We start from the raw sequence: 24,968 nt of genomic DNA, 5'->3' as shown, positions 1-24,968 counted from the left end.
CTCTGCTGCAGACAGCAAGGATCTACAGAGAGAGGCTCCTTTGTGTCTTTCCTAAGACTCCAAAAGGTATCCCTACATACCACAGCACTGTGGGACCTTTAGTATTGCGGGATCTGGCCAGATATATGGCCCAGGAAGCAAAACCTCTGGTGGGGCAACCTAAAACTACAGAGCTTTTCTTGCTGTGTGCTCCACTCAAAAACGACAGCTTTCCATGTCACCCACTAAATGGGTCAAAACAGTATTCTTAAGTGTGCTTCATGCTCTCTTTGAAAACTAAAGAGGCCTACAAAATACTGTGCCTCTTTTTTAGAGGTAGAAGGTACAAGGTACAGTAACTCATCCTTTACCTTGGACAGAATGTCCCGGATCACTGGCCTTTTAAAACTTTACCGAAGTAATAAGACCTTCAAACTTTGTAGGTTTATCTCTCACTTTGTACTGCTTATGTGTCTTTATAAGAGGATCCGGGACACTTACCACTTCCTGCTCACTAGGACTGATATTGTCAACATTGTGGATCAAGACCGCTTTATACTATATTGTCTCAAACAGCAGGAGAGTCCTTGGGTAAGACTGGATGTTCGCTGTCACTGCTCTAAGTGAATATAAATTGCTTCCGATCCTTTCTTCATGGGGATTGAAAAGAAGGCACACATTGCCAGATCATCAGCTGCATAAAAAATACAAGATACTGTGTCTATCTTGTAAAGATCTCATCCTTACAGCAGTTGCAACTGAGACTACCAGCTTGTTAAATTTGCAGAAGTCTACCCTCATCTGTTGTGCTCTGTCTAGCTTCTATAAAAGCAAGATTGGAGCAATAAGCAGGATTATACATCTTTTAAATTGTTCGTATCACTCTTCATTCAGAATGATTTACTCTTGGTTATCTTGCCCAGGGTAGAGGACCCAGTATGCAATGTCATGAGCTTCCACTTGGCCTTTTCTTTTTCTTATTATTATACTTTAAGTTCTGGGGTACATGTGCAGAACGTGCAGTTTTGTTACGTAGGTACACACGTGCCGTGGTGGTTTGCTGCACCCATCAACCCGTCACCTACATTAGGTATTTCTCCTAATATTATCCCTCCTATAGCCCCCCCACCCCCTGACAGGCCCTGGTGTGTGATGTTCCCCTCCCTACATCCATGTGTTCTCATTTTTCAACCCCCACTTATGAGTGAGAACATGCGGTGTGTTTGGTTTTCTGTTCTTGTGATAGTTTGCTAAGAATGATGGTTTCCAGCTTCATCCATGTCCCTGCAAAGGACATGAACTCGTCCTTTTTTTGTGGCTGCATAGTATTCCATGGTGTATATGTGCCACATTTTCTTAATCCAGTCTATTATTGATGGACATTTAGGTTGGTTCCAAGTCTTTTCTGTTGTAAATTGTGCCGCAGTAAACATGTGTGCATGTATCTTTAGAGTAGAATGATTTATGATCCTTTGGGTATACCCAGTAATGGGATTGCTGGGTCAAATGGTATTTCTGGTTCTAGATCCTTGAGGAATCACCACACTGTCTTCCACAATGGTTTAACTAGTCTACACTCCTACCAACAGTGTAAAAGTGTCTCTATTTCTCGACATCCTCTCCAGCATCTGTTGTTTCCAGACTTTTTAATGATCGCCATTCTAACTGGCATGACATGGTATCTCATTGTGGGATTTGTATTTCTCTGACGACCAGTGATGATGAGCATTTTTTCCATATGTCTGTTGGTTGCACAAATGTCTTCTTTTGAGAAGTGTCTGTTCATATCCTTTGCCCACTTTTTGATGGGGTTATTTGGTTTTTTTTTTTCTTCTTATAAATTTGTTTAAGTTCTTTGTAGATTCTGGATATTAGCCCTTTGTCAGATTGATGGATTGCAACAATTTTCTCCCATTCTGTAGGTTGCCTGTTCACTCTGATGATAGTTTCTTTAGCTGTGCAGAAGCTCTTTAATTTAATTAGATCCCATTTGTCAATTTTGGCTTTTGTTGCCATAGCTTTTGGTGTTTTAGACATGAAGTCTTTGCCCATGCCTATGTCCTGAATGGTATTGCCCAGGTTTTCTCTAGGACTTTTATGGTCCCAGGTCTTATGTTTAAGTCTTTGATCCATCTTGAGTTAATTTTTGTATAAAGTGTAAAGAAGGGGTCGAATTTCAGTTTTCTGCGTTTGACTAGCCAGTTTTCCCAACACCATTTATTAAATAGGGAATCTTTTCCCCATTGCTTGTTTGAAGTCAGGTAGTGTGATGCCTCCAGCTTTGTTCTTATTGCTTAGGATTGTCTTGGCTGTACAAGCTCTTGTTTCATTCCATATGAAGTTTAAAGTAGTTTTTTTACAATTCTGTGAAGAAAGTCAATGGTAGCTTGATGGGGATAGCACTATAAATTACTTTGGGCAGTATGGCCATTTTCACAATTTGATTCTTCCTATCCATGAACATGGAATGTATTTCCATTTGTTTGTGTCCTCTTATGTCCTTGAGCAGTGGTTTGTAGTTCTCCTTGAAGAGGTCCTTCACGTCCCTTATAAGTTGTATTCTTAGTTATTTTATTCTCTTTGTAGCAATTGTGAATGAGAGTTCACTCATAATTTGGCTCTCTGTTTGTCTGTTATTGGTATACAGGAATGCTTGTGATTTTTGCACATTGATTTTGTATCCTGAGACTTTGCTGAAGTTGCTTATGAGCTTAAGGAGATTTTGGGCTGAGATAATGGGGTTTTCTAAATATACAATCATGTCCTCTGCAAACAGAGACAATTTGACTTCCTCTCTCCCTATTTGAATACCCGTTATTTCTTTCTCTTGCCTGATTGCCCTGGCCAGAACTTCCAATACTATGTGCAATAGGAGTGGTGAGAGAGGGCATCCTTGTCTTGTGCTAGTTTTCAAGGGGAATGCTTCTAGTTTTTGCCCATTCAATATGATATTGGCTGTGGGCTTGTCATAAATAGCTCTTATTATTTTGAGATACATTCCATTAATACCTAGTTTATTGAGAGTTTTTAACATGAATGGGGTGTTGAATTTTGTTGAAGGCCTTTTCTGTATCTATTGAGATAATCATGTGGTTTTTGTCATTGGTTCTGTTTATGTGATGGATTACATTTATTGATTTGTGTATGTTGTACCAGCCTTGCATCCCAGGGATGAAGCTGACTTGATTGTGGTGGATAAGCTTTTTGATGTGCTGCTGCATTCAGTTTGCCAGCATTTTATTGAGGATTTTTGCATCAATGTTCATCAGGGATATTGGCCTGAAATTTTCTTGTTGTTGTTGTTGTTGTGTCTCTGCCGGGTTTTGGTATCAGGATGATGCTGGCCTCATAAAATGAGTTAGGGAGGATTCCATCTTTTTCTATTGATTGGAATAGTTTCAGAAGGAATGGTACCAGCTCCTCTTTGTACCTCTGGTAGAATTTGGCTGTGAATCCATCTAGTCCTAGACTTTTTTTGGTTGGTAGGCTGTTAATTACTGCCTCAATTTCAGAGCTTGTTATTGGTTTATTCAGGGATTCAACTTCTTCTTGGTTTAGACTTGGGAGGGTGTATGTGTCCAGGTATTTATCCATTTCTTCTAAATTTTCTAGTTTATTTGTGTAGAGGTGTTTATAGTATTCTCTGATGGTAGTTTGTATTTCTGTGGGATCAGTGGTGATATCATTTTTTATTGCATCTATTTGATTCTTCTCTCTTTTATTCTTTATAGTCTGACTAGCAGTCTATCTGTTTTGTTGATCTTTTCAGAAAACTAGCTCCTGGATTCATTGATTTTTTGAAGGGTTTGTCGTGTCTCTATCTCTTTCAGTTCTGCTCTGATCTTAGCTATTTCTTGTCTTCTGTAGATTTTTAAATTGGTTTGCTGTTGCTTCTCTAGTTCTTTTAATTGTGGTGTTAGGGTGTTGATTTTAGATCTTTCCTGCTTTCTCTTGTGGGCATTTAGTGCTATAAATTTCCCTCTACACACTGCTTTAAATGTGTCCCAGAGATTCTGGTACATTGTGTCTTCATTCTCATTGGTTTCAAAGAACATCTTTATCTCTAGCTTAATTTCATTATTTACCCAGTAGTCATTCAGGAGCAGGTTAGTTTCCATGTAGTTGTGTGGTTTTGAGTGAGTTTCTTAATCCTGAGTTCTAATTTGATTGCACTGTAGTCTGAGAGACTGTTATGATTTCTGTTCTTTTGTGTTTGATGAGGAGTGTTTTTCTTCCAATTATGTGGTCAGTTTTAGAATAAGTGCAATGAGGTGCTGAGAAGAATGTATATTCTATTGATTTGGGGTGGAGAGTTCTGTAGATGTCTATTAGGTCCGCTTGGTCCAGAGCTAAGTTCAAGTCCTGAATATCCTTATTAATTTTCTGTCTCATTGATCTGTCTAATATTGACAATGAGGTGTTAAAGTCTTCCACTATTATTGTGTGGGAATCTAAGTCTCTTTGTAGGTCTCTAAGAACTTGCTTTCTAAATCTAGGTGCTCCTGTATTGGGTGCATATATATTTAGGATAGTTCGTTCTTCTTGCTACCTTGATCCCTTTACTATTATGTAATGCCCTTCTGTGTCTCTTTTGATCTTTATTGGTTTAAAGTCTGTTTTATCAGAGATTAGGATTGTAACTCCTGCCTTTTTTTGCTTTCCATTTGCTTGGTAAATATTCCTCCATCCCTTTATTTTGCACCTATGTGTGTCTTTGCACATGAGATGTGTCTCCTGAATACAGCACATTGATGGGTCTTGACTCTTTATCCAATTTGCCAGTCTGTGTCTTTTAATCAGGGCATTTAGCCCATTTACTTTTAAGGTTAATATTGCTATGTGTGAATTTGATCCTGTCACTATGATGCTAGCCAGTTGTTTTGCCCATTAGTTGATGCAGTTTCTTCATAGTATCGATATTTAATAATACTATTATTTTGCTAATATTTTATCATTTCCATTTTAAAATTGTATTTGATCAAGTAATATTTAGAAAAATACAGTTTTCTTTTTTCTTTTTAATTTTCGACAATTAGGGGTTTTTAAAATTCTTTTATCACTATTTTTAACATTATTTTATTGTGATCAAGAGCTGTGTCCCATGCTATTTTACTGTTTACATAATAGAAATATTCAATGGGTATATGTAAATATTTCATGAGTATGACTATGTAGTCTACAAGTGCTTGAAAACAAGAGACAGTCTTCATGCAAAAACAAATAAAAAAGTTATGACCTTATTTTTTTCTGATTGACTCCAAAAGAGTTGGACTAAGTTGAAAACTGTTCATGTTAAAATATTGAGGACTCGAGCTTCTGTGCCAGAAATCTGCTTAAGAGCAAATCAAAATAGCAAAAGGTTTCTGAAAACAACTTTAAAATAAATATATGTTCTTGCAGATATTTGAAAAATATTACAAAAGAAAAAATGTAAAAACTATATTACTTTTGGAAAAGTTTTCTTCATGGAATTAACCAAAGCTTCCTAAAATATGAAAATCTGAATCTAATACATTTAGCCAACATTACCTTTTCAATTTCTGGTAAAATTTATACATGCACCTATGTTGCATGTGCATGTACCACATATTTAACTTTAATTTGTTTTTTAATATAATACACACAAATCTGTGTATTTTAATGTATATATGTATTTTTTCCTTAAGTTAGTCTTTCAGAAACACTTTGAGCTCTCTTTTATACAACATATAGTTAGATTTTGTTTTTGTCTCAAACTAAGAGCTTACTATTATTTTTATAAATGAGTTAAACTTATTTGCAATTACTGACAAAATTCATGTGTTTAATGGTACAAAATGACTTCTGGGCTAAGAAAATTCACAGATTATTTCAATTGTTCCTGGTCACCTCCTCCAACCAAATTAGGCAAGTTAACAATCTTACCCTGTTTTATTGTAGTATTTTGTATCATGACTTCTCAAGAGAAGACAGAAGAGCATCCTTTTGCAGATATATTTGATGAAGATGAAACTGAAAGGAATTTTTTGTTGTCCAAACCTGTTTGCTTTGTTGTATTTGGGAAACCAGTAAGTTATCTCTTATTATTTGGTATAATTTTTTTTTAAATCACAATTTTCTAAGTTACCATATAAAAATAAAAAACACATATTATGCTCATTTTTTGAGCGTCTGATAAATTTTCATTATATGACTTAAAATCTGACATAATATTGGTTATAAATTCATAACTCTCTCTCTTCTTATATGTTATAATTGAGAAGGAACCCAGACTTTATTTATTTATTTATTATTATTTTTTATTATTATACTTTAAGTTCTAGGGTACATGTGCATAACATGCAGGTTTGTTACATATGTATACTTGTGCCATGTTGGTGTGCTGCACCCATCAACTTGTCAGCACCTATCAACTCGTCATTTAAATCAGGTATAACTCCCAATGCAATCCCTCCCCCGCTCCTCCCCTCCCCGTGATAGGCCCCGGTGTGTGATGTTCCCCTTCCCGAGTCCAAGTGATCTCATTGTTCAGTTCCCACCTGTGAGTGAGAACATATGGTGTTTGGTTTTCTGTTCTTGTGATAGTTTGCTGAGAATGATGGTTTCCAGCTGCATCCATGTCCCTACAAAGGACACAAACTCATCCTTTTTTATGGCTGCATAGTATTCCATGGTGTATATGTGCCACATTTTCTTAATCCAGGAGATGGAACCCAGGCTATATTTAAATTTGCTTTTATATTATGAGGAAAGTAACTCACCAAAACACCGCACATGACAACTGTTAGTAGTGTGCGATCTGAGGTTACTTCAGACTTTATTTGCATATGAAATTTCCTTTGCAATTTGTTGTGAGGCTGTCTGGATATGTGAAGATAGGACACCATCCAGATGAGCCAGGAGGTTCTCCTGTTAATGTCTGAGATCCTGAGAGGCACTGTGCCTCAGGCTTTACCTACAGCGTGTTAGAGGACCTATGTGTTGTCTTTCCACAAAGCAGGAAAAAACCAAAATGGCTGTTGTAATAAAGTTTGCTTTTCTAGACATTTCTAGTAAGGAACTCTAGATAAGAGCTACTGACAGCCACTAAGCTGGTTAATTAAAGAGCCTCTCCAGCATAGCAGAGATTAAGAGCTGGATCCCATCCTTGACTTATTTTATGTGGACCCTGGGACAGGTACCAATAAATGGTTTCAACAACTTTCACTATGTTTCTAAAAACATAATAGGTTTTAAAAAGTCAACAGTGAAAGCAACCAGATGCAAATGTTACTTCATCAAAACGACCTTTTATCTTTAAAGTATGATACTTTCCAAAGATGTCAGTTAAAAAGGATCTTTTTGCTCATCAAAATTACTAAATGGAAGCCTGTCAAAACATTCATGATTGTAAACTTTAGAAAGAAAATAAAATGATGACTCTCAATATAATCACAATGATTTGTAATCAAAATTATAAAATTTGACAGTTAAAAGAGTGCAATACCATAATGGTATAGCTTCCTGATTTTAGGACTATCTACTTAATTTTAAAGGGTCTATTTATATTACTTTAGGAGACATGGCATATGCAAGAATTAGTAAAGAAAAACTAAACTATACATATCTAGGGTCTACTCTTCATTTTTTATGGGAAAAATTATAACATTAATGTAATAGTAACTAGCAATAGACTCTTTAAAAATTGGTATATCTGTTTCACTGGCAAGTAACTATTCTGTTGGGCTTTAAATAGCATTTTTCTTTTTAAGGGTGTTGGGAAAACAACATTAGCCCATTACATAGCACAGGCATGGAAATGTATTCGCGTTGAAGGTAAATTTTATCTTTTTTCTCTAATAGTTTATTATGAAAACTTTCAAATATGCATAAAATGGAGATAATTATACAGTGAACGCCCATATACCTGGCATCTAGAGTCTGTGATTAACATTTTGCTATATTTGCTTTATCACACATTTGTCCACCTATCAACCCAGTGAATATTATCTGCTTGGGTTTTTATTTATATTTAATTAAAATAATTTATTAATTAATATTTTTTTTGGTAGAGACATGGTCTTGCTTTGTTGCCTAGGCTGGTTTCAAACTCCTGGGCTCAAACAGTCTTCCCACCTTGGCCTCCCGAAGTGCTGGATTACAGGTGTGAGCCACAACACCCAGCCCAATATTATTTTTATAACATCATCATCAATCCAATAATGTTTTGCCCTTCTGTTAGTCCTTGTTTTGTTCATAGAATTTATGAAATGTCATCAACTCTATTCTACTACCTCTAATTCTCTAATTTCATAATTTAGAACTGTTTGGAATATGTGTGTTTGGGTGTCTTTTTATGAAAGCTCAAATGAGATGGAACTCTTACAGCTTTTCTTAGGAACATTTTTTATAACTTAATTGTCTTCAATGATAACTTCTATTTTTATTTATAAATTTTCTTGCATTCTTTGCAATACGTAAGACAATGAGTTGATATCTTTATATATAAATATTCTCTTAATTAATAAAACTATTTATGCCGTAATAGAAAAATAAGAAAAAGAATGAATAGACAATTCATAAAAGTAGAAATAAAAATAAACAATATAAGAAAAAAGAGTTTAATATCATTCTAAGAAATGTTCATTAAAATAACACTGATCCATATTTGCCTATCAAATTGGCAGTGAATCTTTGCAATTACTACAATCACTGTAGGTAAGGATGTTATGAAATGGGCATTCCACATGCTGTTGGTAAAATTGCGATCTGGTACAAGTTTTTTGGAAAAAAGTTTGTAATACGTAACACACACACACACAACTCTAAAAGTTTCTTCTTTGTTCAAAAAGTTTACTTCTAGGAAATCTTAAAGAATACCAAACGTCCAATAGATTATTAACAACTAATGATGTAACAACTCTCCTGGATCCTCCCCTGGATCATGCCCCTGTCATTCCTATCCCAGGATGTCCTCTATCAAGGAATGATACATTTCCTCTTTTAAAGGAAATAAATCATTGGAATTTCAGCCTCAAGACCCCTCTTTTTAATCTGTGTTTACCCATTTTAACATTTCTTGATTCATTTTCTTTTACACCATGTGCAAAACTAGCGGGCTTTGGATGTAATTGTAGGGTTATGAAAATCTGGATTAATTAATATCAGTGCATACTTTTGTAACTATACTTAATGATGTAGAAATCACTGTCATGTACACCACCTGATTTCATCCTTACATTCTATTGTACACTACACAGTATGTATGCATCCAAGGTGCAGCGGTGTTTACGGAGTTAGCTCCCCCAGGACTCTTTATTATTTTATTTTTTATTTTTATTTTGAGACACACTCTAACTCTGTCACCCAGGCTGGAGTGCAGTGACATGATCACGGTTCTCTGCAGCCTTGACCTCGTGGGCTCAAGTGATTGCCCCACCTCAGCTTCCTAAGTAGCAGAGACTATAGGCATGCACCATCACGCCCTGCTAATTTTTTAACTTTTTGTAGAAATGTAGTCTCCCTATGTTGCCCAGGCTGATCTCAAACTCCTGGGCTCAAGCAATCCTCCTGCCTTGGACTCCCAAATTACTGGGATTGCAGACATGAGTCACCATGTTCGGTTCTCCAAGATTCTTAAGCTTAGTGAGTGGCAGAGACAAGTTCTCTGTGGAAGACATTCTGCTGCTTCTGCTTTGGTTAGGCTTAAATGACATAATATGCATACATTTGCATTGTAAATCATAAAGTGATGCACAAATGTTAATCTTTGTTACCAGTTAGAAGACACTAGAATATGTTTCTTATTTTGGTGATCCTAGTATCAGTCTGTATTAATATTTTGAATTCATGTTTTAGCTTTACCAGTTTTGGAAGAACAGATTGTTGCTGAAACTGAATCAGGAGTTATGGTAAACAGACCTAAATTTCAAAGTAACTATGATTACAAAAAAAAAGCTCTGTATAATAAATATATTATACAGTAATGTACAATATCTATGCTTGTCCTTAGTTACAATCAATGTTGATCAGCGGTCAAAGCATTCCAGATGAACTTGTCATAAAGCTAATGTTGGAGAAGCTCAACTCCCCAGAAGTCTGTCACTTTGGTATGTTTATTTTAATATGTTTACAGCGCACAAAGCAGCCTTAAAACTCATGCTTTACCTGAGGCAAAAATAGTTTCTAGAGTTCCCCTTTCTTTTGCCTTAGCACAGGAATCTCATTATCTCTATTCAGTTGAACAGCTTGATGGTTTTATTCGCTTGTTTGTTTTTATTTCTCAGATTGTACATTTGTTTAAAAAATAAGTTTATATGACCCAATCTTCGTTAACATTGTGTTATCCAATAAAAGCATCAGAAATCTGCTGTGGTCCATCTTGCAGTACTGCTAACTCTGCTGACTGCTTCCTCATACACCTTGGGTAATGTTGTTAAGTCCTGACAAATGGCTAGGGTTGTCTGCATGAATCCGCACTTAAAAGGCAGGAATGGGAAGTGGAATGCCACCATCTTACTGTTGAGCTCCAGATATTTTCAGGCTTCATCCTGTTCATCCAGTCTGCCCTGACTCTGGACCTGAAACCTCTCCCGGTACTCAAATGGATGCTGAGCAAAGGCTTTGGATCTAATTTTTCAAGACAAAGACCACTGAAGCTCAAAATGATTAAAAAGAAAAGAGCAAACTCTAATACCTCTTCTAAAGAAGAGAAGAAGAAGAATGACAAGTCTGGGATAAAATTATCCACCTGAAATGGATTTATTGAATGAAAAAAGAAAAATTAAGAAAGTTGCTTTATATTCTTAGTAAGTTAGAAGAGGACATTGTAACTATTAATGCAGGAATAAAAATACAGGAAAGTAAAAACCACAACTGCCAAAGCAAATCAATGATGGAAGCAGCAAAAGCAGCCTTGTCAAACTGTATTGATTGGTCTCTATCTATAGACAGAAAGATACCTCTTCATATAGATCATACGTATAGAGAGATGATACACAGAATGTCCCATATTTATCCACATATGTAGATAGGTCTCTGTATGGATATATGGGTTCTGTATATAATACATATATATAGATTAATATATATGGATTATAAATGCATTATAATGTAAGTAGATAGATAAGGTTTGTCTGTAAACTACCTACCTGTCTATCCACTTACTACCTATTTGCTCAGCAGTGATAAAGAGATTGAACTTGGGCAAAATATCCAGAATATGGAAGGCTGGATAAGTAAAAAGGCAAACAGGAATCACAGAATTCCAAATTATCAGAAAGCATACTATTTGAAACAGAAGTATGTATATAGGTAGGTAAGTAAATACCTATTTGTTAACCTCACTTACCTCTTGAAAAACTTGGATTGGTTTACATGGCTACAAAAAAGATGGCATAACTTATAAGTATTGGCAAAAGGAGAAAGAAAAAAAAAACAATACAAAGAAACTCAGTTGTGCCTCTCATGGTGTTCATAATGTTTTACAATTTTTATTAGGAAAAAGTTCAAACAAAAGTAAAGAGATTAGTATAAAGATCCTTCCACATTACCACCCAGGTTCAGCATATGTTCAAAACCAACTCTAGTCTAATCTCGTTTCATCTACACTTCTACTTACTCCCTTCTCTCAACCTATGTTATTTTGAAGCTAATCCATATCATATCAGTTCATCTATAAAATATTTCATTTATATCTCTAAAAGATCTTTTAGACTCTTAAACCTATTACCGCATTACCATTGTCACACCTAAAAAATGGTTATTCCTCGATATCTTCTACTAAACGGTCTGTGGTCAGATTTCACTAATTACCTCATAGATGTTTTTTAGTTAATTTTTTTTTGAAGCAGGATCTAACCAGATTTCACATAATGTAAGTGACTAGTATGTCTCAAGTCTCTTTTTATCTATAAGTTTCCGCTACTTCTTTCTGTCTTCTTGTGTCTTCTCTGTTGAAGAAATGGGTCACTTGTCTTGCAGAGTTTCCCACATTCTGGATTTGGCTGATTACACTCCTCAGACCTCAGTACTTCCTGTATGCCAGTACTTGTCCTAGAAGCTGGCAGAGGAAAAGTGATATAAATGGTTTCTTGAGTCTGGGCACCACACCCTCACCCTTTGCTTACATGGCCATGTTCTAGGCATGCACAAACAAGCTCATTTAAAGGCTGCAGTGGAGATGGAACCTAAAGCCCTTTCTGCCCAGCCACCCCTCAGCCCATCCTGTAGCATTCCCACAGGAATTTTTTTAGAACCTAGCACTCTGCTAAATACAGTTTGAAAGTCTTTGCCCAAATTCCCAGCAAGCCCTCTCATCCTGATGTTTGCTCTCAACCCGTAACCTGGTGGAAGGTAGAAGCAAAATTGGAAGTGAAGGGTTTTCAAAACAGGGATATAAACTTGAGTGAGGGGCTGGGTGAAGATGGATAATGGATGACTCCAAAATCCCCAACGAGATATGTGCACTTCCAGGGACATCACACAGCAGAGTATTGCCAAATTCATCTTAATTTTGTTTTATACTAGAGCCCTTTTATAATTTGTGTTTCCGTCACTATTTTAAAAGGGCCTACACGATCTATAATTAACTTTTCATTCACAATCTATTTATTATTTTGGCCTTTAACCGAAATCAGCTTCTCAAAGCTATATCCTTACCCGAGAGAAACAGTAGAGTCAATACATGGCATCCTAAAAGCTCCTCACTGCTCCCTGCTTCTAGATTCTGGAAAATCTCGTTTTCCCCAGTGAATGAATAGCCCCAGTCTGGGTATTCCCTGCCCCGAGTGTATCATTATGAATAGTCTTGCAAGTCATTGGTCACCAATGTGTCCACTCCTATCAGCCTGGCCTGAGGTCAGATGGGTAGCAGGGATGGCTGGACACAAAGCTACCTGATGTCTCTGAATCTCTCATCACTTCAATCTGAAAGCAGTAGTCTGCCATCTTCATTTGTATGGAAATAGAAAATGCCTTCTCCTTCCCACTGTGCCAAGAAATGGTGGCAAAGTGATGGTATGGGCCTGGGAAAAGTCAGTTTCCTCTGGGTAGTGGTCTGGACAGTCTTACAGTTTCTCACTTGTTGGGCTAATGAAAGCTGGGCAATGGCCTACAAAGCACCTACTCTGCCTGTGATAGAACATGCACAGTCTCCCAGCAAGGACTGGCTGGGGGTGTACCACTCCTCCATCTTTAGCATGGAAGGGCAAGGGCTTGGTAATGGTCTCAAGGACATGTGGGGGTGGGAGTGAGGAGTTCCTCATCTATACTTTCATCCTCACATGTCTCTGGAATTGGAAAGGTTGACAGTGGACTCAGTAGTTCTGGTCTGTTTAGCAAGCAGTGTGTCCCTGGGATCTTCCCAGAATTGGCACTAGAGGACTAAGTTATTCCACTTTACATCTGCATATTCCACTTTACATCTGCAATGGTGAGACAAACTTAGATGACATAACTGTCTATCTTACACCTCTTCCCATAGATACACCCCTAGGCTCTGGAATGATAATACTAGACATCTCTCAGAGGGTAGAGCCCCAAAATTCATAGCTCAGAACATTTAGGCAGCCCAAATAATGGCCTTTCAAGAGAGAGCTAGATCCATGGAAATTACTTATTCTTCTGCCGCTTCCATCAGTAAAGGGACCAAGTATGAACATCATTCCAATATACATGTACACCAGAAGTTCAGCATTCCTGCAAACAGATGCACGTCAAATGCCTGATAAGCTCTCCAGGCAGTGGCAGTGGCTGTAGGAACAGGAAGGGTTTTGGCAAGCACAGCAAACAGAGTGCCAAGCATCTTTCTGTGATCACTTGTGATAGACAGATGTTGGGAAGTATTGCCAGCATAGGGAATGACAGGGAGATATTGTTGCTTTTGCTTACAAGGGAAGGGCATGAACTCTGGAGATAGATGGTCTCTGGAACTGTCCAACTTGGAGGAGTTAGCTGGGCAAGGGTTGAGTTCCATCCAGAGCTAGGCATGCAGTCCCCTTCACTGTAGTACCCACCATCACAATGTGTCAGACCCGGAGTTAATGCCAGCCATCGTGTACCAGAGGAGATGCTGGTCAAAGTCTTAAAAACCAGTTCAAACATGTTAATCAAGTGAAAGCTAGACTCACAACAAGAGCAGAGATGCCAAACCAAAGAAGGGTGGTGTAGAGCCAGGAAAGCAGAAAGCAGAGAACAAGAAGAGGCAGGCAGAGAAAGGTCTGGTCCCATTCTTGAGACAGTACAGGAAGTGTCTACATTTTTTCAGGGATGCACTGAGCTCATTTAATGAATTTCCAATAGGATAGATGCCTTGGGGATACCACGCTACGTTTAAGACAATAGCAGGAACACGTAAGTAAGCCAAGTTGGACACTAAGGATTACAGCCAGACAAGAGGGAATCATAATTACAGTTCATATGTCCAAAACCAGGATGACAAGGTCTTCCTTTCTGCCTTTTTAAGTTAAATTAGGTAGGATTGCTTCTCTGGGTAGAGCCCAACACACTGTTAGCAGAAAGTAAAGTGACCAAAAAAGCTTAGGAGAAATTGTGTATGCCTAAGCATTAATTAGGTTTTGAATTAGCATGATGGTTCTTGGTCTTCTTCTTCTTTTTTTTTTTTTTTTTTTTGAGATGGAGTCTCACTCTGTCACCCAGTCTGGAGTGTAGTGGTGCGATATTGGCTCACTGCAACCTCTGCCTCCCGGGTTCAAGCGATTCTCCTGTCTCAGCCTCTCGAGTACCTGGGATTACAGGCACCTACCACCACGCTCAGCTAATTTTTGTATTTTTTTTTTAAGAGGAGATGGAGTTTCGTCATGTTGGCCAGGCTGGTCTCGAACGCCTGACCTTGTGATCTGCCTTCCTCGGCCTCCCAAAGTGCTGGGATTACAGGCATGAGCCACCACGCCTGGCCTGGTCTCTTTTTTAAAAATGAAAGATTGCGGCCGGGCGTGGTGGTTCATGCCTGTAATCCCAGCACTTTGGGAGGCGGAGGCGGGTGGATCACAAGGTCAGGACATGGAGACCATCCTGGCCAACATAGTGAAACTCTGTCTCTACTAAAAATACAAAAATTAGCCAGGCTTGGTAGCATGCGCCTGTAGTCCCAGCTACTCCGGAGGCCGAGGCAGGAGAATCACCTGAACTTGGGAGGTGGAAGTTGCAGTGAGCCGAGATCACACCACTGCCCTCCAGCCTGGGCGACAGAACAAGACTCCATCTCTAAATAAATAAATAAATAATAAAAATAAAAGATTGTGATGAGTGTATTCTCAAGTGAGGAATTTTAAGTTTGTTTTGCACACATTCATTCACTCATCTATCAACAGGTGCTTAGTAACTTTTTTTATTATCCTTTTCTAGGCCTTGCATTAAGATAGTGGTTCTCAAACTTTTGAGGCACAAGACTCCCTTACACTCATAAGAATTGTTGAGGCTCCATAAGAGGTTGTGCTTACATGGGCTATATGTATTTATATTTACCATATTAGAAATTAAAACTGAGACTTTAAAAATATTTATCTGTTTAGAAATCATAAAACCATGACTTGTTAACATAAATTGCATATTTTATGAAAGATAATTTTTCAAAACAAAAAATTAGGGAGAAGAGTGGCTTTGCTTTACATTTTCGCAATCTCTTCAATGTCCGACTTAAGAAAAGTTGGATTCTCACACCTGCTTCTGCTCAATCTGTTGCAATATATTGCTTTTGCTGAAGTACATGAAGAAAATGTAGTTTCACACAGATACATACTTGGAAAGGGAGGAGTATTTTAATAGCCTTTGGAATAATTGTGGATATTCTTGATTCTACATCAAAACCCAACAAGTGGAAGTTTCCTGAAGGTTGGTTGCATTGTGGAATCTGAAACTGTTATCAGTAAACTTTTCAAAACTTGGTTACATTAAAATCCGTTGGTCTATCTTGCACTTGGAATGAGCCTATAACCTATGCCTAATTTTTGTGGTACCATGCATTGGCCATTTGGAAAATGTTGGTTCACTGAGTTATACAGATCTTCCAAATGTTGACACATTTTACTATACAGTATCAAAACATCGCATTTGTTAATGTCACCACCAATCTCACCAAGAAAAGTCCTTTATTAATTTTATGGTGTTGGATATAAGTTTTTCAAAATTCAGATTTTCACTTGAATGTTATAACTGGCAACAAATGCTATCACTTTTTGTCCCTGAAGTGACAGGGTCATTCCATTCGCTTTTCATAAAATTTCTGCCAAATACCCAAGGCTGAATAAACATAGTTTGTCTGTTGTTCTTCCAGGAAAAGATGTAGAAAAATAAGCTGAAAGTTTTATTTCCCACTGAAGGAATTGAGACTTTATAAATAAGAGAAAAGTTTCTTGAGCAAGATAATAACATAATTGAAGAAATATATTAAGGAAATTAATATGATGATGATAAACAGGGTGAATTTCAGTGAGAAGATTGAGATTTCTGGGTGGGGATACAAGCTAATAACTGCACTAAACCAATATTATATTGGCTGTTTAAAAAACAGAAAATTATAGTGTGTCCATGGGTGTTTTATTACTCTCCTAACTTACACAAACATTGTATACATGTGTTCTACTATATTATGAAATATTAATATGAGAAAGAAAACGGTATGGCATGCAACTCCTATAATATACCTTTACCATTTATATGAGTAAACTTTCCTAACATGAGTTAAAGTAATTACTAGCATGAAATTTCCTTCCCTAGGTACCTCATCTGTCTAAAATAAATTGACTTGGAATTTTCAAAAATGTCTCTTTCTAGCCCAGTGATTTCTTTATCATCAGAAAAACATTATTCGTAGTTACACTTCATGTGGCAATCACCTTAAGTGTTAATTTAAAATTTTTACAGATGACTTTATGATAGATGATATTTTATAAAGTAGTAAATCCATGCCCTCATATGTTGATAATTTTATAAAATTTTAAAATTATGTTTTACTTTACAGGTTATATTATCACTGAAATACCATCACTTTCACAGGATGCCATGACTACCTTACAGCAAATAGAATTAATTAAAAACTTAAATTTGAAACCTGATATTATAATCAATATAAAGGTAAGGATATTAATTGTTTTGCTAGTAGAGTAAACCATTGTTTTTGATAGTAGTTAAATTCAAGGAATGCTTTAAACATTTTTAAGTAGTTATGGAGATAGTAACTTATGCATCAATCACAGGAACTGAGTCATACTTTCTCATCGTTCTGTCCTCTTGCTCCTACAGCTCCATCCACATGAGATACCTTCTTGCCTCTTCACCAGGCTTCATCATAGCCATCCTTTGCAAGTCAGTTAGGACATCATCTCTTTAGAACTTTCCCTGACAACTACCCCGCTCCACTACCTCTCTTTCTTTCTCTCCCTTCCATACCTTACTTATCATAAGAGAGTTAAATCTCTCTCTGATGACCATTTGTGGTGCTTTTCCCTCCCTATCATGTTACTCACCTTACTACATTATAATTATCCATTTTCCTCCTAGACTCTGTCTTACTTGAAGGTAGGAACCATGTCTTGTTCATATAAATATCAACCAGTATACTATGTGGTACCTAGTGGCACCTAGTAAGTTTACTAATAAAATGAAAGAATAGACACATGGCATGAATGTATGAATGTTAAAGAACACTACAATATTAATTATGAGTTAAGGCTGGGTCCTGTTCCTAATTCTCTCTTTTATTGTTAGAATTTGGTCAATCACATCTAGAAGTCTTGATTTCCTTTTTACAAAGATGACAATAGCTGCCTCATGGGGTTGTGATAACAATTTAGTAAGGTGGTATCTTCTTGTTTATGTCAAAATGAATGATAACCTTTGTATCCATACTTTGCCAGGGTTTATGACAGCTCAAATAAATGAGATGGTTGTCAGCTCAGATGCTGGGACCCAGTGGAGTGTCCGGGTCAGCTGTGTGAGAGAGGTGGCCTTGCAGTTCCGAGTGTGGTGTAATCTGCAGCCCCAGCCACCACTCATGGCCAGGGCTCAGTCACAATTGCGAGTGAACTTGAGAATGTCACACATGTGAATGTGGACATAAAAGAGAGAAAACCACATATAAAACTAAACCACATATAAAAACTAAACTGAGGAAAAGACAGATTCAATAGGAAATTAAGATCTAATTGAGAGAGAGCACACAGATATACAGGCCAGAAGACCCCAAATGGTTACTAAGTTTGGGTCATAAATTTGGTTCTAGGTTTGATGAACTAAAGTAAAAGGGGAAATGTGACCAGTTATAAAATTCACATTGTCCATGAGAAGACAAGTCATTCCTCAGGCAAAACAAGACTGCCATTGTGAATGAGAGAAATACCTTAGATGGGTCTTAATATAAGAGACTGCTTAATGTAGTGAATAAAGTCCTTAACCCCATTCATGTTATAAGTGTGATTGTGAAGTGTCCTATGGCAGTTTCTACAGGGTAACCAGAGTATCACCAGAGGGCGTAATGTGAGACAGAATTCAGTGCAACACACACTTTTTAGATAGTTTGGCCTTATTGGGGAATAAGCCTGGAATTTCTAGAGCAGAGGCTCTTTGCCCGAGATCCATGAATCCCTAAGCATTCATGCACCTCTTGAAATTATACATAAAACTTTGTGCCTACATGAACTTTTCTGATGCAAAAATCTATGGTTTTCATCATATTCTAAAGGATTCTGTGCTACCAAAAACCTGGTTAAAGTCTAGCAATCTACTAGAGCAGTAGTTATCAGAGAGTGGTCCCAGAGCAACAGCAACCAGAAGCTTGGTAGAAACGCAAATTCTCAGGCCCTGCCCCAGAACTAAGAACCAGAATCTGTCAGATGGAGCCCAGATATTGGTGTTGCAAAGCCCTCCAGGTGACACTGAGCACTTCTGCTCTGAGGCATATACTTCAGGCTCACACTTTCATTAGTCACTTCCCGCAAATGAGAACGGGAGATAGCTGAAGGAGATAGTCCTTGTCAAGGTCCTAGAAGGTGGGTATCCTGGGTTGTAAAACAGACATTTTAAAAAAATTACCTGAGTAGGTTGAAAATTTTTGTGAAAAATTAGGAAGCCTAACAAAAGTCTTACCTCAATAATTACCCATCCCATCTCCACCTAGAGATGGCATGAAGAAATCAGAAAATGAGCAATGAAGGTTCCAACGTTCCTGGCTTCCTTCGTTTCTCAATGTGTGGTACATGAACTGCCGGCATCAGAATCACTGAGGATGCTTGTTGAAGAATCTAAGCCTCACTCCAAACTTAATAAATGACAAGAGGAGCTGTGATCGATTTAACAAGCTCCCCAGATAGAGTTACATGCTCATGTATCAGAATTACTGCCTCGGAAAACCATCCAGATTTTTTTTTATCCTGAAAAACATTCAGAGCACAATTTACAGCCTCAAACCATCATTATCATTAATAATGCACCATAGACCTTGGACTACAATCAGAAGGCCTGGTTCCAAGTTGCAGTTCTTCCATGTGACACTGTGATCTGAGATTGGTCTCTCAGTCTGCCAGAGCTGTACTTCTCTGACCTGCAGAATGGCTTTAATCATAATTTGGATTGCTTATCTTATGGCGTCAGTTGAGAATTCAGTAAAATCGCACATGTGAAAGCACTTTGGAACAAGAAACTTGTAGACTTTGGTTTTGGCTTTTTTACTACCTAGATTCGGTTTTCTCATTTACAAAATATAAATGTTATACTAGAATAGATGATCTTTCAGGTCCCATTTATGACTGGCATTGTATAAAATACCTCACCCATAAAGCTGTAAGTCATAGTAAATATTACAAATAAACAATATTTTTTATTGGAAATATGTGGCTATTCCCCCCCATTTTGTTCCATTCTTAAACTTTTCAAGCTAATCATAGAATTCTGTGTACCTTTGCAGAGTTAACTGATTTTCTATTCCATTTCTCTACTCTTTCTACTTTTCCAATCCTTTTTCCTCATCTTAAGACTTGTAATACTTTTCCACCTGTATTAATTTTGGACAAATAAAAACATATAGCATAAAATTAGTGTCTGAGCCTCTCTTGGCATGTAATGAAACCTGATGCAAAATACCAGTCACAACATTGCATTTGCTTAGGTCTTAAGGGAATTTTTTGGTTTATGTACTGTACCTTATATTCAGTAAATACACATGGAATTAAAAGCATATTCAAAATGTTTTAAGTGATTTAATAATGTTGTTTCTTAGTGTCCTGACTATGATTTGTGCCAGAGAATTTCTGGGCAAAGACAGCACAATAATACGGGATACATATACAGTAGAGACCAGTGGGATCCTGAAGTCATTGAGAATCAGAGGAAAAAGAAGAAAGAAACCCAAAAGGACAGAAAAGGAGAAGAGGAGGAAGAGGAGGAAGAGCAAGAAGAAGAAGAGGTAATATCTCAATAGGTAACTACCATACACTATACTTTTAAAAATTGCTATAATTAAATTAAATGATGGTATAGGTAATAGGAAATAGCAGATGCTACACATTTTCTTTACATTTTTATTGAGTTTGGAGGAAATAAGCGAAGTCTTTCATGTTTTCAAGGATTATGAGATGATAATCTTGAAGTCAAGTTTAGCCTTCCTGTCAGTGTAGATGTGTCTCTACGTTTCTGATGTTCTGACACCCAGTGTGCTTCATTTCATAACGATGGAGTTATTGGTCACCTACTATGTGTCAAGCACTAGGCAAGGTAGAATAAGAAGTTAGAGCATTTCTTAGTCTATTTTCTGTTACTTACAACAGAATACCTGAAACTGGGTAATTTATAAAGAATGACTTTTTTTTTTTTTTAATTTAAGCTTCAAGGGGTACATGTTCAGATTTGTTGTATGGATATATTGTGTGATGCTGAGGTCTGGGCTTGCACTGAACCCATCACCAAAATAGGGAACACAGTACACAACAAGGATTTTTTCAACCCTTCCCTTTCTCCCTCCCTTTCCTTTTTTGGAGTCCTCAGTGTCTGTTGTTCCCATCTTCATGTCTATGTATACCCTGTGTTTAACTCCCACTTATATGTGAGAATGTGAAGTATTTGGTTTTCTGATAATGGCCTCCAACTGCATCCATGTTACTGCAAAGGACATGATGTTATTCTTTTTTATGGCTGTGTAGTATTCCATGGTGTATGTGTACCACATTTTCTTTATCCAGCCCTCTACTGATGGGCACCTAGATTGATTCCATGTCTTTGCTGTTGTGAACAGTGTGCGATAAACATGAGAGTGTAAGTGTCTTTTTAGTAGAACAACTTATTTTCCTTTGGGTATATGACCTGTAATGGGATTGCTGAGTTGAATAATTCAGTTTTCAATTCTTTGAGAAATCTTCAAACTGCTTTCAACAGGGAATGAACTAATTTACAACTCCACCAACAGTGTTTGAGCATTCCCTTAAGAAAAGGAATTTATTTCTTATAGTTATGGAGGCTGAAAGTCTAAAGTTGAGGAGTCGCATCTGGTGAGGGCCTTCTTGCAGGTGGAGACTCTCTGCAGAGTCCCGAGGTGGTGGCGCATCCCATGGTGAGGGGGCTTAGTGTGCTAGCTCGGGTCTCTCTTCCTCTTCATATAAGACCACCAGTCTTATTCGCATAATAACCAATTAATCCATTAACCCATTAATCCATGAATGGATTAATCCTTCATGGGCCCTCATGCCTCAGTCACCTTTTAAAGACCCTACCTCTCAATACTGCTACATTGGGGACGGAATTTCAGCATGAGCTTTGAAAGAGACAAACATTTAAACCATATCAGAACAATAAAGGACTAAATATAATGTGGGGAGCAAAGTAAACCAGGCATCATTCAATTTGTGAAGCTAACACAACCCTGATTTCAAACTCTGACAAAGAGAGAATGTGAAAAGAAATATGTAGCCCAATTTCACATGTACACATTGTTATGACAATTCTAAAGTAAATACTACTAAATATAAACAATAGGGCATCAAAATAATATTTTTGTCTTCTAAGGTTTTGGGCTCCTTTTACCATGACTTGACAAGAAAAATTGATATTAAGAAATGTATTAATAGGTGATGGTCTGGATATGAACCACTAGGGTGGGAAGGGCCATAGTTGGCCAATACCTGCCCTAGTGAAATATGCCTGTGATTGATTATTTCTATTAGGGCCTAGATGCTGTGAAGTCAGATGTTAATTTATAGATAGACACACTGCAAATTGTTTCTCCAGTAGAAAAAGATAACCCCCAAAGGTTACAGCTTTATTGTCCTATAGGACATTAAGCAGCCTTGTATCTAACTTTGCAATATTATTTCAGAGATTAGAAATACTTTCACCTTGCCATTCTACTGGTCCCCTAATTAATGGGTTAGATAAATCTTTGAAATGGGTATTCAATTTTTAAAAAGTGTTAACATAATAAAGCCCATTTAAAAACATAATCTCACCCATGTAAATAAGGCGTTAGATAGTAACCAGCATGAATTCCAGATTTTTTCAAATAAAGGAAAGCCTCATAGCAAGTAGGAATAAAGTGTGCCACTTTAGCATAAATAAAACATACCATCTGAAATCAAAGCCAATGTAGCCCTCAAATGGTGAGATACAGGGGTCACAACTCACTTAATTTTAGGGGCCAGGTAGGTTATATCCATTGGTGATATCGGCCAGGGATTACATAATTGGGAAGAGGGAGGACTGGGGTATGCTAACACTGCATTGTACAGTATGATAGCCACTAGCCTCACGTGGCTATTTAAATTGAAATCAATTAAAATTACATTAAGTTTAAAATTTAGTTACTCAGTATCTCTAGCCACATTTCAAGTGCTCATTGGCCAAGTATGGCTGTGGACAGTGGAGCTATGGAACGTCTCCATTTCTGCAGAAAGTTTCATGCTCTTCAGAGGACAACTGCCTCTTGGCTCCAGCCCAGCCAACTGTTGCCATGTGGAAATGCTGGCCCATTTTTACGAGGGAGGCCATTTTTTCCAGGGAAGCCGAAAACACGTTTTAAAATAGATGGGAGTGGCAATTAGTCTGAAATGTTTACAACACAATGTTGGCCAGTGCTGTGGGAGATGATCAGTTTATATCCTTAGACTAGACTCAGCCTCTGGGGTCTGGTTTGCATGATCTCTGCCTAGTGACACAGCCATGTTCAGAAGATAGATGAGCAGACCTGCCACCTGCTGAGATCGATGGCCAACATGAAGGTGTGTTCATCCTACATACACACAAATCAAAGCACTGTCCTCGAGTTGCTACAACAGCATTGTAAATGTTCTCTTGGCTTTTGTTCTCCTCAACCCTCCCTATCCCATTCCACTTGTTACAGAAGCCAGACTCATTATTTAAAAATGTATATAAATAATCCTCAGTGACTTTCCATTGCCTTTAGATTAAAATCCAAATACCCTCATGTGGCTTACAAAGCCATGAACCCAGACTCTCTGATCTCAGTTCTGCCTACTCATTGTATTCCAGCCACATTAGCCTTCTAGCTAGTCGTCTTCAACTGTGCTAAGCTCATTTCAGCTTCACGCCTTTGCATTTACTGTTTCCTCTCTCCTCTGCCTACAACACTCTTCAATTCATCTTCACATGGCTATTCCTTCTACTCATCCTGGTCTCACCCCAGGTATTACATCCTCAGAGACCCTCCAGCAAGCAACTCTCTAACCTAGCGCTGTGCAATAGAAATGTACTGCTAGCCATAAGTGATTTTAAATGTGCTAGTAGTCATGCTTTTTAAAAGCAAAAAGAAACAAGTGAAAGTCATTTGAATAATGTATTTTTATTTAATTGAATATATTCAAAAATTTTATTTCAACTTATAATCAATATAAACAAGTGAAAGCCATTTGAATAATATAGTTTATTTAAATATATCAAAAAATTTTATTTCAACTTATAATCAACATAAACATTCTGAGAATGACATGTTCTATTTTCATCTAAGTTTTTGAAATCTGGTATGTATTTTTTATTTACAGCACATTCCAATCGCCCTTGCCAAATTTCAAGTGCTCAATGGGGAAATGTGGCTAATAACTTCCATGCTGAATAGCATAAGTCTAGCCCCTTGCTCTGTTTTATTTTCCTCATAGCACTTATCACTTTCTGAAATTATGTTACTTTTTTACTTGCTTATGATCTGTCTGCCCCACTGAATGAAAACTCTATGCAGCAGGGACTGTCTCCAGTGCCTGATAGTGGGTACTTAATACAAAGCTGTGTAATCATGAATGAATGAATGCCAGCGTGCTAGCAAAGCCCTCTACTAGGGAGAAAAGAATGGTAGCATCTTTCGGAAAAGATGTGTATTGAGCCACTTTGAAATGTATAACCTTTGGTCCAGTAATTCTACTTGTAGGAATTATTCTAAGGGAAAATATTAGCCATATAAAGATTTATTTACAAAGCTACTTATTGCAATATTATTTGTAATTGTGAAAAGCCTGAAACATTGTTGTCCAACTATAGAGTAATTAAATAATTGTACATTCAAGGAAATTAATATATTATTTGACCATTAAAATAATACTTAAAACAGGTTATAAAATGGCTTATATAGAGAATATGGCTCAAGTAAAATATGTATATGTATACATTGATAAAAATGGGAAAGAATGAATAATTAGCATCATAAATACGATATGGAACACTGTTACCTCTGCCTTAAAATGTTCTTTCTCTAGAAATTGTGTGGCAGTTCTCTCTCCCTCATTTCCTTCAGATTTCAACTCAAATTCCATTTCTTCAGATAACCCTTTCATGACCACTTGATGTAAATAGCATCTTCTCCCACCACTCTTCATCCATGCTACCCTGCTTTATTTTTCTTTCTAGTACTTACCACCACCTAATATGTTATATATTTATTTGTGTACTTGTTTATGCTGCCTTCCTCAACTGCAGTGTGTGTGAGTGCTGTGAGCCCAGGGTGTTAGTTGGTTTCGTTCACTGTTCTATCCCAAATCCTTAGAACAGCACCTGATGCATAGAAGACACTCGATAAATACTTG

General features: G+C 37.2%; 1 protein-coding gene across 3 annotated transcripts in view; it reads left to right on the top strand.

Moving 5' to 3' along the window:
* AK9 (adenylate kinase 9) overlaps positions 1 to 24,968 on the top strand; it is a 177,384-nt gene that overhangs the window by 4,539 nt on the left and 147,877 nt on the right. For all 3 annotated transcript variants that reach the window (XM_038001024.2, XM_073022407.1, XM_038001023.2), the window contains exons 2-7: positions 5,899 to 6,026; positions 7,710 to 7,773; positions 9,796 to 9,848; positions 9,950 to 10,046; positions 16,919 to 17,031; positions 20,171 to 20,356. In XM_038001024.2, coding sequence (XP_037856952.2) covers positions 5,910 to 6,026; positions 7,710 to 7,773; positions 9,796 to 9,848; positions 9,950 to 10,046; positions 16,919 to 17,031; positions 20,171 to 20,356 — 630 coding nt within the window. In that variant the 5' untranslated portion in view covers positions 5,899 to 5,909. The remainder of the gene's footprint in view (positions 1 to 5,898; positions 6,027 to 7,709; positions 7,774 to 9,795; positions 9,849 to 9,949; positions 10,047 to 16,918; positions 17,032 to 20,170; positions 20,357 to 24,968) is intronic.

This window comes from Chlorocebus sabaeus, chromosome 13 (assembly GCF_047675955.1).
Source record: "Chlorocebus sabaeus isolate Y175 chromosome 13, mChlSab1.0.hap1, whole genome shotgun sequence".
NCBI classification, from domain to species: Eukaryota; Metazoa; Chordata; class Mammalia; order Primates; family Cercopithecidae; genus Chlorocebus; species Chlorocebus sabaeus.
This window is presented reverse-complemented; position numbering and strand designations above follow the sequence as displayed.